At 38.5% G+C, this 17,276-nt stretch overlaps 1 protein-coding gene across 4 annotated transcripts in view; it reads right to left on the bottom strand.

The window, feature by feature from the left end:
• Positions 1-2,582: 2,582 nt before the first annotated feature.
• TGS1 (trimethylguanosine synthase 1) overlaps positions 2,583-17,276 on the bottom strand; it is a gene marked incomplete at its 3' end in the record, with an annotated part of 32,159 nt that continues 17,465 nt past the window's right edge. For 2 of the 4 annotated variants that reach the window (XM_079795980.1, XM_079795981.1), the window contains exons 10-13: positions 16,824-16,967; positions 14,076-14,292; positions 12,649-12,727; positions 2,583-4,331 (exon numbers count right to left, since the gene is read on the bottom strand). In XM_079795980.1, coding sequence (XP_079652106.1) covers positions 4,209-4,331; positions 12,649-12,727; positions 14,076-14,292; positions 16,824-16,967 — 563 coding nt within the window. Of the gene's footprint in view, positions 4,332-12,644; positions 12,728-14,075; positions 14,293-16,823; positions 16,968-17,276 lie in introns of those variants that run through there. The other 2 variants (XM_079795982.1, XM_079795983.1) reach the window with 2 other exon arrangements.

Genomic DNA, 17,276 nt, shown 5'->3' with positions numbered 1-17,276 from the left:
AAATATTAGACCTATGGACACGGACAATAGTGTGGTGAAGGCCTGGGGATGGGCAGGGGCAGGGCGGAGGGGGTCAATGGGAAAAAAATGGGACATATGTAATATTTTCAATAAAGATAAATTAAAAATAAATTAGTCCCAAGTATTTTATTCTTTTTGATGGAATTGTAAATGAGCTTATCATCTTCATTTTTCTTTCTGATAGTTTATTATTGTATAGAAAGGCAACTGCTTTTTATGTATTGAAATTGTATCCTGCAACTTCACTGAATGTTTATTAGTTTTAACAGCTTTTTTGTGGAGCCTTTAGGATTTTCTATATATATTATGACACCTGCAAATATAGTTTCACTTCTTCCTTTCTGATTTGAATGCCTTTTAATTCTCTTGCCCAATTGTTCTGGCTAGGACTTCCAGTACTATGTTGAATAAAAATGGTTAGAGTTGGCATCCTTGTCTTGTTCCTGATCATAGAGGAAAAGATTTCAGCTTTTCAGTTAAATTTGATGTTAGCTGTAGGCTTGTCATATATGGCCCTTATCATGTTGAGACACATTCTTTCTATATCCAGTTTGTTTTTATCATGAAAACCTTTGATCTCTCATTTTTCCTTAATAATAATAATAACCAATACAAGCTACACTTTACCACATGCCAGATACACAGGGCATTTTACAAACATTAATTCACATAATTCTCATGATCACCCTATGTGTGTACATGTTATTAGTATGTTTTTCAGATGGACAAACTGAGGCACAGCAAAGGAGACTCTATTTGTAGACTCACCTCTATCCTCATAGATCTAAGGCACAGAAGATCCCGTTTGTTAAATCTCATTTGCAGAAGAGCACAGTAATTCTGGACAGAGTACTTGGGTTCCAATCTCAGCTACACTTAATAGCTCTTTAAACTTGGACAAATTAGTTTTCCAGTACTTCAGTTTTCTTGATTTGTAAACTCTTTTGAGTTTGTTCACTTTGGATTTAAATTGTTAAAATATATATCCATATTTATAAAAAGCCAGGGGCCCTCACAACCGCAAAAACCGGACAGACGACCGAACAGGCTGCATGGGGCAACCAGGCCAGCAGGGGGGTTAGTGAGGGATGACCAAACAACTGAACAGCAGGCTGTGTGGGGTGACCAGGTCGGTGGGAGGGCAGTGAGGGGAGACCAGGTCGGCAAAGGGGGCAGTGAGGGGAGACCAGGTTGGGGGGTCGGGGCAGTTGGGGGCGATCAGGTTGGCAGGGGGGGCAGTTAGAGGCGACCAGGCCGGCAGGCAGAGGGAGTTAGGGGTGATCAGGCTGGCAGGCAGGTGAGTGGTTAGGAGCCAGTGGTTCAGGATTGTGAGAGGGATGTCCAACTGCCAGTTTAGGCCCAATCCCGGGGATTGGGCCTAAACTGGCAGTCGGACATCCCCTGAGGGGTTCCGGATTAGAGAGGGTGCAGGCTGAGCTGAGGGGACCCTTCTCCCCATGCATGAATTTCGTGCACTGGGCCTTTAGTTCATTTTATAAAAATGGCTTTAAAAGGTTTAACAAGATAAGAGTTGGACTAGAACAAGGACTGCTAGCTTCTTCACTTGTTTTATCCTAAGTAGTTCTAGGGCAGTGGTCGGCAAACTCATTAGTCAACAGAGCCAAATATCAACAGTACAACGACTGAAATTTCTTTTGAGAGCCAAATTTTTTAAACTTAAACTTCTACTAATGCCACTTCTTCAAAATAGACTCGCCCAGGCCGTGGTATTTTGTGGAAGAGCCACACTCAAGGGGCCAAAGAGCTGCCTGTGGCTCGCGAGCCACAGTTTGCTGACCACGGTTCTAGGGGCTTCACTTTTTATACATTTTGCATATTTGGCTTCTTGGTAAGATTTGATTTAAATGCAGGGTTGCATAATAAAGTTTTTTTTGAGCACTAGTAATCTATAAACAGGTCTATAAATCAGTTACATCTATGTTCAGGAAGACTAAATATTAATAACATACAAGTAGGAAAACATATTGCAGAAAAAGTGTCTGCATAAAAGGTTAACTGACAAAAACAAGTGGCTAAGTAAGGACACATTTGAGTTCTAGAGGCCACAGGTACAACTGTTCATGACAAATGCCTACATTATTTAAAAAATGGTGACATGTTTATGATATATACACTAATGCTACCTGATGAAAAATTATAAAAACAGAACATTGACAGATTTTGATGTTGCAAAAAAAAAAAAAAAAGTAATTTAATCTTTAATGACCAGGGCAATTGCTACTGTATTGCAAGGTAACCAGGCCTACATTGTAAAATTTCAAGAGACTAAAATTAGTATTGTTTCTTTATTCTCCAACAAAGGTGTTTTTCACTTAACAGTTACTTTTTTCCAGTACTTACTGGAAATTCCCCCAATTTATTCCAATTCCTCCAGCTCCATTCTAGCCCAAACCATCTTTTGTTTAATGCTTAACATGCTCGTATTATTAAAAGATAAAGGTCTCAGATTCCCAATAGCCAGGAAGTCCTGTTTCTTCACCTACTTGTAAAAATGAATGAACACAATTTTTAGATGAATAACAAAGGAACACATATTCTTCCTCCTTTGCCATTTTAATAGAAAAAAATATAAAGCTTATTACAAAATATATTTCACATTCTTTTTTGCAATAGAAATTTTGAAAACACCAACTTTATAAAATAAAAGCAAATTCCAAGTGGAGCAAAGACATGAAAACAAGAAAGTTCTGGAAAAAAGATTGCGATAAATGTATTTATATTCTGGAAGTGGATAAGATCTTTCTAAAGGGCATAAACCCAAACGCAGCAAAGAAAAAAGACTGATAAAATTGAAAACTTTATGTATGGCAAAAAATAAAAAATTAATAAAAGATAGGAGCAGTCAGTTTAAAAGGGGAAAACTATATTAAAAAGACCAAATGTATGAAAATATTATCAAAACTCATTCATAATTATGGAAACACTCACAAACAGTAAGATACCATTTTTCTGACACAGATGGTGGCAAAAATTAAAGTGCTTGATGATGTCCAGAGCGGGGAAATAGAAGAAAACATGCACTCTAATCGCAGCACAGAGCAGTTGATAATTGCAAAAAACCTCAAAACAGCCCAAGTTTCCATCAATAGGAAATTGGTTAAATTACAGTTTATCCAGGAGATGAAATACAAGATGGCTAATAAAAGGAACAAGGTAGAGCAGTATGTATGTACTGACATGACAGGTCTCCAGGATATACTAGTAAAAAATACAGTAAGAAAAAAAAAGGTGGCGGAGGGGGTGGGGAAGGGAGCGAGCAGTGCATCAATGAGGGGAAAAAAGTGTATCAGAGTCTATTGCAATTCCTTTCTGTCCTCCAAAGGAATTTAAAGTACTGTTATCTTTAGATAGATGAAGGAAGGGTAGTGGAAGGGGGTGGAAGATTTTTACTTTTCATTTTGTACCATTCTGTACTGTTTATGTTTCTATCCCTAAAAGTATAACATTATTTATTTCAACAGGGGTTATTAAATGGGTGGATACTCTGTAACTCATTCATTGTTTTCTTTGTATCTCCTCTTTATTAAACATAACACAATTGATGTTTACACACACACACACACACACACACACACACACACACACACATATTAAACCAAAATATATAAAATCTTTTAAAAAAACATGGGCACATATATACACACACACATGCTGACTGACATTAAGTATAAGAGAAAGCCTACCTTTTCCCTATCAGACAGTTACTATCCTAATCTACATTAATAAAAGAGTAAAATGCAAATTGACCGTATCTTTGTGACACCACCAGCCAAACCGGAGTGACTATGCAAATTAACACAACAAAGATGGAGGGTTAATTTGCATGCACAGGCGCCGAGCATTCCGCAATGCCCCAGCCCCTCCGGGCCGGAGCGAAAAGGTGGCTCCGGCCGGAGCGAAGGCGGTGCTGGCAGCCAGGGGAAGGAAGGCCCATTCTTGCACGAATCTTCGAGCATCGGGCCTCTAGTGTATAATACACAGTTAATATTACTTAAAGATCTCTAAGTACTTCATTAATACTCATTAATCTTCTGTAACTTTCCATTTTATATGGTAATATAAGACTATGGATTTAATAGATCAGTGAATAGAGAAAGAAATTTCAATTGTCTCTGAATAATGTTCTGACTGCTCCATGATCTTTCTGTCCTTGTACCATCTCACAGTTATGATTCAGAGACTGGTTTTCGAATCAGGTTTCCAAAATAAGCAGTGATTGTCTTCAGTTTATTATTAAGAAAGTTTTGTTCTATTTCCACTTGCCCTCCAGGCCCAGCTAAGGATGCCACCTAAAAAAAAAAAAAAGGAACAGAAGAAAGTCACATATATACAAACATGATTTCAAAATAAATCATTCATAAATTTCATCAAATAGTAAGATGACTTGGCTTTTTATTCAAGTCCTTCAAATAATGAGGCATCTCAAATGTTCACTCTTACTTCCAGGTATTAATGCACTATTTATTGGCAGAAATACCTGTTGCTTCAGACACTGTGACGTTATGGGAAAGATCACATGATATGTTACTGCATTTGACCCAATCTCTCCAATGGCAGAACCTAAAGAAGTCAGAGGAAGAGAAAACAAACATACCTTCCCCAAATATCGGTTTATTAAGATAGAAATTTAAAGAGTAAGTCACTTTCCTGAACACTTTTGTCCTGTTCACCTTATCTTTGGCATCTTACCCTCTCATTCATTCAACAATATTTACTGAGAGCCTGCTACATGGTACTAGGAATAATCCATCATAGAGCAACACAGATATACTCCCACAAGTTCTAGTCTCTGCTACTACCTTTTCCTTCTCTAACTGGTCTCTTGCTTTTCTCCCAACCTGGACCACCTCTTTAACCTTTTGTTCCTGTTTGTGTGTATGTGTGTGTGTGTGTGTGGTTTTACTCCCCCTCCTTTTTATTGGGGTAAAATAGATTGCTCTTTTTGAGGCCTACTAGAATATAGTGACCAACCCCTTTATTAGGAAGCTAAAAGCACCACTCCCTCTCCACCTCTACAGAGTTAACATCAACAGGAGGCTTCAAACTAGCAATGCTTTATCTAAGTTCCTATACAGATAACGTTTTGTAGCCCATTTTTTTCATCCAACCTGGGTCTATTAACTAGCAAATATATTATCTTCTAACCCAGTGGTCGGCAAACTCATTAGTCAACAGAGCCAAATATCAACAGTACCACGATTGAAATTTCTTTTGAGAGCCAAATTTTTTAAACTTAAACTTCTTCTAACGCCACTTCTTCAAAATAGACTTGCCCAGGCTGTGGTCTTTTGTGGAAGAGCCACACTCAAGGGGCCAAAGAGCCGCACGTGGCTCACGAGCTGCAGTTTGCCGACCACGGTTCTAACCCATCATTACATCACCAGACATGAGTTATATCGAGGTAGCAGTGAGGAATAAGGGAAAGAATGCATGAGAAGTCCTGGAGTCACTGAACAGAACACAGTTTTCAATAAAGATGCCAAAATAACAGGAGACCTGCTTTCCAGTAATGAACTCTGCAATCGGTAAAACTGTAATGTATTTCTCAAAGAGATCTGCTGTTGGTCTAGTTCAGTGATGGGCAGGCAACCTTTTGAGTTTGGTGTGTCAAACTTCGCCAAAAAACTGAGCATAACTTGGGTAGTGTGCCACTTTGAGGAAAAAACTAACTCCAAGACTCTAGTCGCAAATGTTTCATCCTCAGGAGCAGCAAATGTTTCATCCTCGGCATGCGGCCGCGTGTCATCAGAAATGGCTACGCGTGTCAGTGCTGACACGTGTGTCATAGGTTCGCTATCACTGGTCTAGTTGGTTGGGAGGCTAAAAGGTCTAATCTCAGTGGTACTACACATAATATACGAGAGGAAAAATTTATTGTGCATTCCCAATGAGGATGTATTTTAAAGCATTTCAACTTCCTCACAGAAAAGAAGCCACAGATATAGGAATAGGGAAGAAACAACAGGTCATTCTATGGTATTCTTAAAAGAAAAAAGTTGTCCCATCAATGCAGTAACCATGTCAACATCAACCCCACCAGTAAAGGGAAACAAGAGATGGCCGTTTATCAACAGAAATAAAAAACAGCAGAAGTCAAACACAGTACCTCTTATAATGATAAAAAGCACGAGTACATTCCACTATTTGCTAATAAAAAATGTAATAAAGTAAAACTAGAAATTAAAAATAGTCAACTAGTCTCAGAATGACAATTGTTAGGAAAACATTTTTTAAATTATTTTAATCCTCATCTGAGGATATGTTTTTTGGGAGGGAGGGAAGAGGAGGTTTGGGGGGGGGGGGGGAGGAAGAGAAAGAGAGAAAGAAAGAAAGAAAGAGATAGAAATATCGATTGATTGCCTCCTATATGGGCTCGAAGACTGGGATCAAACCGGCAACCTAGGTATGTGCCCTGACAGGGAATCGAACCTGCAAACTTTTGGTGCAGGACGATGCTCCAACCGAGCCAGGGCTAGGAATAATGATTTTATTTTCCGTTTTAGCATCTCTATGTCAATGATTTTTCACAAGGGCAAAAATAAATTTGTCTTTAACTAATAAAAGGCATTTTGACTAGTATATCTAAAGAATAATTATTTCAGAATAATTGTTCTATGAGTTAAAATATAGCCTAAGTGTACTATTCTCCCATTCCTTGAAATAGTGATTTAATTAAGGAAAGCCAGATTGGGCTCTATGAATTGAATCTAATTAGTTCCCAAATTTCTATAGTGTTTTCAGGTAGATATAACTTCCATCCAAAGAGCCGATTACAAAATGATTTCTAAATCATTCAGTGCTTGAGTTTGATAGTGAAAGTTTAGATAACAAGAGATACATGTCCTGGAATAACCCTCAAACAGATAAAGGGAATAAGAGATAAAGGTAATAGGGGATCTAGAAAAATATTTTACTAGATACAGAAAAGAATTAGACTCATCTCCTATATGAAAAGATTGACAAATTATATTTATAGCATCCATACTCAGTGTAACCTCCCTACATATTATCCAGGTACAAATCTCCCTGCATGGGAAATTAATGGTCTTTATAGACATTTCTATAGAGAAAATGCAGCCTGAATTTTAAATAGCAGACACATAAGCTTTGATACCTGGCCCACTTTTAAATTTAGGTAGTTGTGAAATTCTAAATGTTTCTTAACAAAAAGTTGACTTTTCTGTATCTCTGCTCTCTCTCAATCTTGTAGTAATGTTTCTTCTCTTATTTAAAAAATACATATAAAGTTTCTTCATTTTAAAAAAGAAAAGTTAACTTCCCACTGTAATTTGATCCAAATTCAGTACCAAATAATATAACGCTCAAGTTTCCTTTTTTACTTTTATTATTGTCTAGTGTCATTACTCCCTCTAGAGGTAGGAAACGTGAATCAACTACCAACCATAATTCTGGCAGGCTTTTGGAAGTAAATGAAAAATACCAGTTAATGAGAAAAAGTTAAATTCTGGGTTAGTGTTAATTTAGAAAAAAGTTTACTTACTGTAACTTTTATAAGAAACAGTAAATTTCCTATTGTCATTCAAGCATCCAAATCAGCCCATCTAATATTTAATATAAAGCGGTAATATGCAAATTGACTGTCACACCCTCACAAGATGGCTGCCTATGACCAGACCGGCAGGGGGGTTAGTGAGGGATGACCAAACGACTGAACAAGCAGTCTGCGTGGGGCAACCAGGCTGGCAGGGGGGGCGGAGGGTAAGTTGGGGGCGACCAGGCCGGCAGGGGGGTTAGTTGGTTGGGGGTGACCAGGCCGGTGGGGGGTGGGGGGAGTTAAGAACAACCAGGCTGGCAGGGAGGGGGCAGTTGGGGGTTACCTGGATGGCAGCAGGGGGCAGTTAGGGGTGACCAGGCCAGCAGGGGGGGCAGTTAGGGGCGACCAGGCAGGCGGGCAGGTGAGCGATTAGGAGCCAGCAGCCCAGGATTGTGAGAGGGATGTCAGGCCTAAACTGGCAGTCGGACATCCCCCAAGGGGTCCCAGATTGGAGAGGGTGCAGGCTGGGCTGGGGGGGGGGGGCACCCCCCGTGCACGAATTTCGTGCACTGGGCCTCTAGTATTTAATATAAAAATCACATAACCTCTTATGAGACTAGTTATAGAGCATAATATTTACATGAGAAAAATAAGAATTATGGAATCAATGGGTTCAACCTTCTCTGAGAATCTAGAATGCAGTTCTGAGTCACAGATATGAGTAGCAGATATTATTAGGTTTAATATCAAATTTATTATAAAAGTGCATGAAGCAAGGAACAGTGCTTTTTCTTGTAACTGGTACGGCATATAATATTTGAGAGGCCTAATGTTTACCCACACTGGCTCATAAACAGATGACAGGCTGCAAGATCTAATTTCATCTTCTAATCCACAGAGTAAGAGCTCAGGCTTGTTAACTTTTATTTACTCTTCTCTTTTCAGAGAATCTCAACTCTGGGAGCACATTACAATCACTCGGGGAGTTTTAAAGAATGTATGCTTGGGCCTCATCCCAGAAAATAAATTAGAGAGAATCTTTCCCAGTGGATCAGGTTATCAGTAGTTTTAAAAAGCTACTTAGCTAAAACTGTAAAACTCCTAGAAGAAAACGACAATGAATTTGACAAGCATTTCTTGGATATGACATCAAAAGCACAGGCAATACACAGATAAAACAGAACTTCCTCAAAATCAAAAAGTTTTGTGAGACAAAGAACACTATCAAGAGAAAAAGGCAACCTATGGAATAGGAGAAAATACTGGCAAAGCACATATCTGATAAGGGATTAACATCCAGAATACATGCACATGAAAAGATGGTCAACATCACTAGTCACTAGGGAAATGCAAGTCAAAACCACGAGATAACATTTCATGTGCATTAGGATGGCCTTTAGCAAACAATCACCACCAGAAAATAACAAGTATTAGCAAGAATGTGGAGAAGTTGGGTCCCTTTTGAATCGCTGGTGGGAATGTGCAGTGGTTCAGTTGCTGTGGAGAACAGTCTGGTGATTCCTCAAAAAACTTAACACAGAATTACCTTACGATTTAGCAATTCCTCTCCTAAGTATATGCCCAAAAGAAATGAAAGCAGAGACTAGAATAGGTATTTGTATACCCATGTTCACAACAGCATTATTAGCAACAGCAAAGAGGTGGAAACAACCCAAAATGCCCACTGATGAATGAATGGACAAAATATAGTATCTACAAACAATGGAATATTACTCAGCCTTAAAAAGGAAGGAAATTCTAGTACAGGCTGTAATAAGAATGAACCTATAGGATATTATGCTAAGTGAAATAAGCTAGACACAAAAGGACAAATATTTATGATTCCACTTACACGAGTTACCTAGAGTAGTCAAAATTTTATAGAAACAGAAAGTAGAATGGTGGTTGTTAGGGACAGGTTGGTGGGGCTATTGGGGATTTAGTGTTTAAAGGACACAGTTTCAGTTTGGGAAGATGAGGTAAAGTTCTGAGATAATGGTGATGGTTGCACAACAATGTGAATGTATTTAATGACACTGAACTGTATGTTTAAAAATGACTTATGGTAAATTTTATGTACATTTTATCATTATTACTAAAAAAACAACACACTCAGGTAATTCTAATTTGCAGACAGCCGAGAATCAGTGTTCCAAAGACTAACAGATAAACCAAAGATGGGAAAATATAGCAAATTAACAGGAGAATATGTGCAGTATAAGCAAGTATATCTGGTTTCTGATAGGAGGAAGAGAAAAATCTATATTCTGAGATGTATGCTTATAAATTAAATTCTATCATTTCAGAAATATTAAAGCTATCTATTCTTCCCTTTAGAGAAAACATGTCATTTTTTCATGTTGGTCCTATTCAAAATCTTAGTAACATTTACATTCTTTCCACAATTTTATAATAGTATCTTCTAAGTAACAGACACAAGACTTTACTGAGGATCTATGAGTTAGAGGTACTATGATAAATGCTTTACTCACTGATTGCATTTATTCCTCAAAACTATCACCGGAAAGCCAGTGAGTACAAGGCTGAGACTAAACTCCAGTCTGCCTGACTCTTACTCTCTTTTTTTAGCCCATTACCTAAATATTACCCACATATTCCCACTTCCATGTCATTGACAGTCTTGCCACCTTCTCCTCAACTCCTACAGTCTTTAACTTTAAAGTCCAGTTTACATGCTATATCATCCAGGGCCTTTCCTGACACCATCCACCAGAAAGCCAGAGTATTTAAGCTCTACCTTTCTTAAGAGAAGGCTGCATTATTTATTATTACTATTTATGCACCTATCTTTAATCTAGGAAGATGCTGAACTAGCATGACCGTTGACTCCTATAAGGTATCTCTGGAGACAATAGGGGGAAACCACCAAACAAAAAATAGTTATGGAGACCTGGGATGGCGTGAATAATGTGTATCTAGAGGACTGAAGGTCGGTCCTGTGGGAAGGTAAAACAGGAAGAAGGCAAACAAGAAACTTGACCTGCTTTGGCTCCTCCCTATCCATTACCTTTGCCTTGTCTAAACAGCGTATGCTGCCTCACTTGCAGAGACTGTGAACTCTGGTCCATGTTCAGGAGTAAAGTTAGGGCAGTCTAAAAAGACGTTCTGTTGTGAGAAGCTGAAACAGGTGGGAACTAACCCTGGCAGCTGCCTTCTCACGCCTCTTTCTCTGAATCCCTAGAGCTGATGAATTACACTCTAAGATTAAAGAGTACAATCTTTAAATGCTGCTTTTGTCCAGCCACTCCGGAAGGGTGTCAGTGGGAAGCTATGTCTTGAGAGTGTTGTGTGATAAGTAAGTGCAGCCTGTGGTGCTTGGGTCAGCAACCTGGGCTTCCCCACCTGCATCCCTTGAAGTTATCACTGGGCTGACACACGCTATACGTGACAATGGATGAAGGGAGCTTTAAAAACGATTATATCAATTTCTGGGGTGGGGATTGCATAGTCAGTTTTTTTACAAGTGTCCCTGGTGATTCTAAAGTGCAGCCAGTTTGACACTCACTGGATTCTGGCCTGTCCTTTATCCTTTTGCATTACTCGAGAATTGCCAATACCCAGAAGATATCTGGGGGTCACAAGTATTTCATGGAAGCAAAACAAACTGGATTATAAATTCTATCAAGCTGTATGCAGGAAGGATAAAATAGGTTAAGAATTTAAACTTTTAAATAATAATATTAGAATGCAAATGAAAGCAAAGATGCAGAAATAATTAAGTATAAAGAATATGATTAGATGGATGCTAGACTGTATATATCTGAAGAATGAACTAGCTAGCTGGAAGACCAGATTGAGGTAATCTCTCAGAAAGAAAAAGGAGACAGAACACTAGAAAATATAGCTCTGATGTCCCAGAAAAAGGAAACAAGATGGTAAGGAAGAATATAGTTGAACAACTAAAGAGATAATTTCTCTAGAATAAGATGAAAAAGCTCAGATTGATAGGGTCAGTTCTCAGAGTAGCAAATAGGAGAGAAAAGAACAAACCCACACCTAGCAACATTGTAGTAAAACTTAAAATATGAAAGACAAAAGATTTAACAGAGGCAGAGCACAAGGAAGTATGTAGTAAGTGTTTATTAAAAAATTCAACAAAAGCACGAAATAAAGATATCATCAGATCTTTATGAGGCAGTTATACTAGATCCAATTCTACCAGGGAAAAAAACACGCGATTAAAATAAATGCTTATGGTAATAGTGAATAAAGACATCTTAATGTTAGTCAAGTGTCCTATCCTCCAAAACAATAGTTGAAATTGATCCTGGCCAAACTAAGGTTTTATCTGTCTACTAGAGGCCCGGTGCATGAAAATTCATGCACTCGGGGGGTCCCTCCGCCCGGCCTGTGCCCTCTCACAGTCCAGGACCCCTCGCTCCCTGGGGTATTGGGCCTAAGCTGGCAGTCAGACATCCCTCTGGCAGCCCGGGAGCCCTCAGGGGCTGTCCGACTAACAGCTTAAGCTGCAGTAGGACAGCGTTGGCGCTGCCGAGGACGTGGGAGAGGTTTTCGCCACAGCCGCTGCACTCGCAGCCCTCAGCCTGGTTTGTGCCTGAGCGGAACTCCCCCTGTGGGAGTGCACTGACCACCAGGGGGCAGCTCCTGCGTTGAGTGTCTGCCCCCTGGTGGTTAGTGTGTGTCATAGCGACCAGTCGTTCCCTGTAGTTCCACTGTTAGGGTCAATTTGCATATTACCCTTTTATTATATAGAATATTTCTATTTAGCTGACTATTTTTAGGAATACCTGAAACTTCTATTCTCAAGGTAGGGTCAGTAGAGACAGATCGTGACTAATTTAGATGTGTGCATATGAACACAACACATTTAGTCATTCTTTCAGGACATAAAATTAAAAGCCCAGCATGCTGTTTCTGTGTATGTATTCCAGGAACGGTGGAGAAGGAGAGAATGAAATAGGTATGGATTTAACTGGCAAACACTCCCAGTTTTCTAGTAATAGGAAAAAAATCAGTGACTTCTTATAAACACATTCTCAATTAAAGCAAGTCGCTGGATCTTTTTTTTTACCCATTCTTTTGTAACAGTTATGTCAAAGGCTCATAGAAGTTTTTCAGTGAAGGCTTACCTGGTCAATATCAGCATTTCTTGGAAGAAAATAAACAATGTTATTAGTGATCTTCTGAGAAAGTCTGAAAATTTCAAAGGTGGACAACAGTTAAGGAAAAGTGACAAAAACAGCAGTTAATTTCTGATCAGAGATTAAGTTCTTCACTTATAACCCAAATGTATTTTAATACGTAATAGCAAGGCACACATTTAATCCTCTAATGAAGCCTAAGAGAATTAAGTAGCTGATTTTGTAACTCAGCAGCACACTATTCTTCATAGGTCAGAGGTTAGAAGTTAAACCTATTTTTAAAAATTGATTTTAGAGAGAGAAAGGGGGAGGAGAGAAAGAAAGAGAAACATAGATATGAGAGGAACATTGATCAGTTGCTTCCTGCATGCGTTCTGACCGGGGATTGAACCCACAACCTGGGTAAGTACACCGACTAGGAACGGAACCCACCAGCTTCCAGTGTATGGGATGACACTCCAACCAACTGAGCCACATGGGCCAGGGCCCATTTTTTAACCCTTATCCAAGGATTTATTTTTATTTTTTTTAAAGAGAGAAAGGGGGCGGGGAAGAGAAACATGGGTTGCCTCCTGTACACACTGTGATGGGAGATCGAAGCTTCATCCTAGGAATGTGCCCTTACTGGGAATCGAACCTGCAACCTTTTTATTATTTTTTTAGTGTAGGGGACAACATTCCAACCAACTGAGCCACCCCCGGCCAGGGCAGAAATTAAACCTATTTTTCATTTATCCTAGTGGTAGGCAACAAAGTCTGAAAATACACATCACTCTTTCTCTTCCTGTCCTTCCCTAGTTAATGTACAAACAGAACAGGAAAGCACCATACCACCTCTTTCCATTAACGAGCAAAGACAAATAACTGTTCATGTAGTCCACATTCTAAACTTTAATTAGCAATTGAGGAACATGTGTCCTGTTAAGAGTGAAAGGGAAGATTCCTCTGGAGAAAAGAGATAAAGGGACAAACAATATAAATGCTATTCTTTATGAAATAAGAGCTTGCTTCAGTATCTTGGAAGAGTAACAGGAAAAATGTGAAGACACACAGAGAATTAGCAAAAGTGTGAGTGGAAGAATAGCTAAGGGATAGTCGCCCAGACTTTAGGGACAGGTCTCCAGGAAATTCCCAATTTCCAGATAGTAATTCCAAATAATCAATGCTCTCTAGTTCTTGTTTTGTAATAGTAACAGTGGAGAGTAACCAAAGGAATATACTTCACATTTGCTATAACTTTTGGAGATCCATCACCAGTTAATTTTTACACACCTGCTTTTTATGGAAAACAAACTAGGATCTATTAAATGCTATTAGCTTCTCTCCTCTTCACGAATTTCTCTCTCAAACACACACCCACCCCTTCCTCTCCACAACCACTGTTTGAGTAAACTCTTAGGACTTTCAAAGGATATCCATCAGGAGACATCATTGTCCTAATGTCAAAGGTCTCTGCAGTCGCGTAGTCTGGCCCTCCCCAAGGGGGGCTGAGGAATACCACGTCGGCCTTTAACTGAGGAGCCAGCAGCAGGAAGTCTCCGCAGATGAACTCGACTTTGTCTGCTATCCCATATACTTCTGCATTATTGCGAGCAAGATCAATCTTAACAGGATCAATATCAATGGCAATCACTAAAAATGGGATCAGGAAAGATGAGTCAAATGATATTGATTAGCAGTTAGTATTAGGAGAATACTTCATCTTCTGATCCGTGTATTTATTTAATGTACAAGAATATTTTTTTACAGACCAAGCGAGGTCTGGCCTCATATACTAGATAGTTGCCACTAGTTATCTACTGAGAGCCAAATAGGTGGTCAGCACTGTGTTCTGTGCCAGGTACAGGCTGAGTAGCAAACACTTAGAAAGGTACCTGACAGTATATAAAGCCTATAAATGCTAAGATTTCATAAAAGACCAATCTCCTCAAAATGAGACAACCACCGAATTTGACAGCTTCTACAGAAAAGCAAAATAAAACAAATATTGGCAAACCTCTTTTGTCAACTTAAGAAAGGTAAGAAAGTCTGCTGATGATGTTTAATGGGACATTTTAGGTAGAAAGAACAGACGACCTTATGTTTTCATCAAATCGGCTTTCACTTAATTGACTGCAATCTCATAATTAGCAATGCAAACGTAAGGTAAGTTTAGCTCACTTACATCTTGCAGTGAGTGCACATGTGCGTGCACCAGTGGCACTATTTGGTACCTGGAAGGACTAAGTGGAACCCTGATGCGTACACCATGGTCGTGAAGGAAACAGAGCTGTTTTCCAGAACATGGTGATTTCAAAATTTGTTAACACTTTTGAGAAATAATGCACTTGAACAATGAATACAGGCACAAATTATATCTTGCAAAATCATGCGTTTATATGCTATTTTTTCCTGTTCCATATAAACTAACATTCATATTTATAAGGAAAAAGATAAAATCGTCCTTTTCAGCTGCTCAATCTGCTACACTGATAGTAGAGACAGATGGAAAGATATGCTGACAACACCAAAAATTCAACAGAAAAAATGACTTTCAACATCAAATATATTTAATTAATATTCATGTTTTTATGACTTCCTTTGAAGGCAGACTTTATTTTCAGGCCTAACAGAATGCAAGCATTCAATTTGCTCACATAACTGAAATGCTGACAAACGTTGGATGATACTGTATAGAACTGCACTGTCGAATAAAGGTAGCCACCAGCCACATGTGGCTATTACCTTTAAATTATTAAAATGAAATAATATTAAGAATTTAGAACCTCAGTCACAATGCCACATTTCAAATGCTCAATAGCTACTTGTGACTCGTGGCTATCACACTGGGACAATGCAGACATACATTTCCATAGTCACAGAAAATTCTTTTGGGCAGCACCAATACGGAATTACTGGAAAGGGAAAAAGAAATCTTTAAGAAACAGCAAAACACAAAACTTTGAGAATTCTCTAAGTTTAGAATGTAGACTACATGAACAGTTATTTGTCTTTACTTGTTACTGGAAAGAGGTGGTATTGTGCTTTCCTGTTGTGTTTGTACATTAACTAGGAAATGAAGCATTCAGTTGGGTATATGCAGATAGCAACTACTTGAGTGAAGATAGGGGTAATAAAGGTAAATAGTGAATTCAGGGAAAACAAGAAAATAATAACTATTCTAGTAAATATGAAAACAGCTTTCTCTTAGGAGACCATGCAAAGTCAGCAAATGTTATGCTCTGGAGCATAGGAGTGATTGCATAAGGGCCACAGTTCATCAGCACTCGTCTTAAAAACCAATGCTGAGTTTCACTTCATCACTTCCTAGCGTTTAAATTATCCTTTTCAGAATCATATGCTTTCCTAGTTAACATTAAAAACTTTATGTAAGTTAATGAGACTCAACTGAAATTGACTAAAATGGAAGCTATCTGTAGAATATAAAGACATTGGGGTAGCCGGAAAGCATATTCAGAGTATGACTGATGCCCCTAAAATGTCACATTATTCTGCACTTTAAAGTCCTGGCTTCAGGACTCAGCCATGTCAATGTGGGCAGACTGTTCATTTTCCTGAAGCCCCTCTTCTTTGAGAAACAGCACACGTATTACCTACTCAACACAATTCCTGGCAGATATATAGTATTGGAGAGTTTCTTTTTTGTGATTCCAAAGTCAAGCTACCCTGAGGATGATCTAATATTTAAAAGCTGTTTAGTGTCACAGAATGTTAAAGGTGAAAGGTTATCACAGAGGATATCTCAAGTTCACGTCACCTTTAAATTAAGGTTAAGCAATGTCCATAACAATAGTGAATGACAAAGCTGGGATTCCCTGTCTACTCTTCTTCTAAAGAATAGTCTCCCCATTTTAATATTTTTATATAATGTTATAATCTTGGCTCTACCAAACTTCATCTCTTTATTTCTGTTTATCTGTGAAAGGCAGATAGTAAAAGATACACTTAACAAGATTGTTGACTAAATAAATACACACTAAGCACTTACACCTGTATGATACAAAGTGTATGCTTAATATATGCTAGCTATTTATTATTATTTTAAATATTTGGCATTAAATTATTTACATATTAAATGTCAGCAAAGATAAACTGAAGGAAAATGCAACATTTACTGAATAAACGGAATATAATTTACTTTTCTTCCATTGATGGCTAATTACCTCTCTTTCCAGTTAAGGCAAACTGAATGGTATTTCCTCCGACTCCACAAAATGCATCCACAACAATGTCGCACTCGAAGGACTGACTGACCCGGCCGGCAATGTGTTCAGCAATCTTCTCAGGTGTAACTGAGAACCAGCCCTCTGCGAAGGAAGAGTATTTGTGCTAAGATGTTCAATTTCAAGAAGCCGAGTCAAGCATGAACATAACAATCATTACTATATAATATATACTTAAAAAACCCCACCTTCTTTCTCTTTTCAAAAAACTATAAATAACCTAGTTTTAAAGAAAAGTTCTACAAAGCTTGTTATAAATAGGAACTGCAGCATTCCCATTCCCAAAGAAAGCAACTATTTTAATTCTGGCCTGATTCTTTGGCAATATATCACCAATAACTGAATGCAATTCCTATTTTTATGTATGAAGAATTAACTACTGAGTATCTGCTA

The sequence above is a fragment of the Cnephaeus nilssonii genome, assembly GCF_951640355.1.
Source record: "Cnephaeus nilssonii genome assembly, chromosome: 18".
Classification (NCBI taxonomy): domain Eukaryota; kingdom Metazoa; phylum Chordata; class Mammalia; order Chiroptera; family Vespertilionidae; genus Cnephaeus; species Cnephaeus nilssonii.
This window is presented reverse-complemented; position numbering and strand designations above follow the sequence as displayed.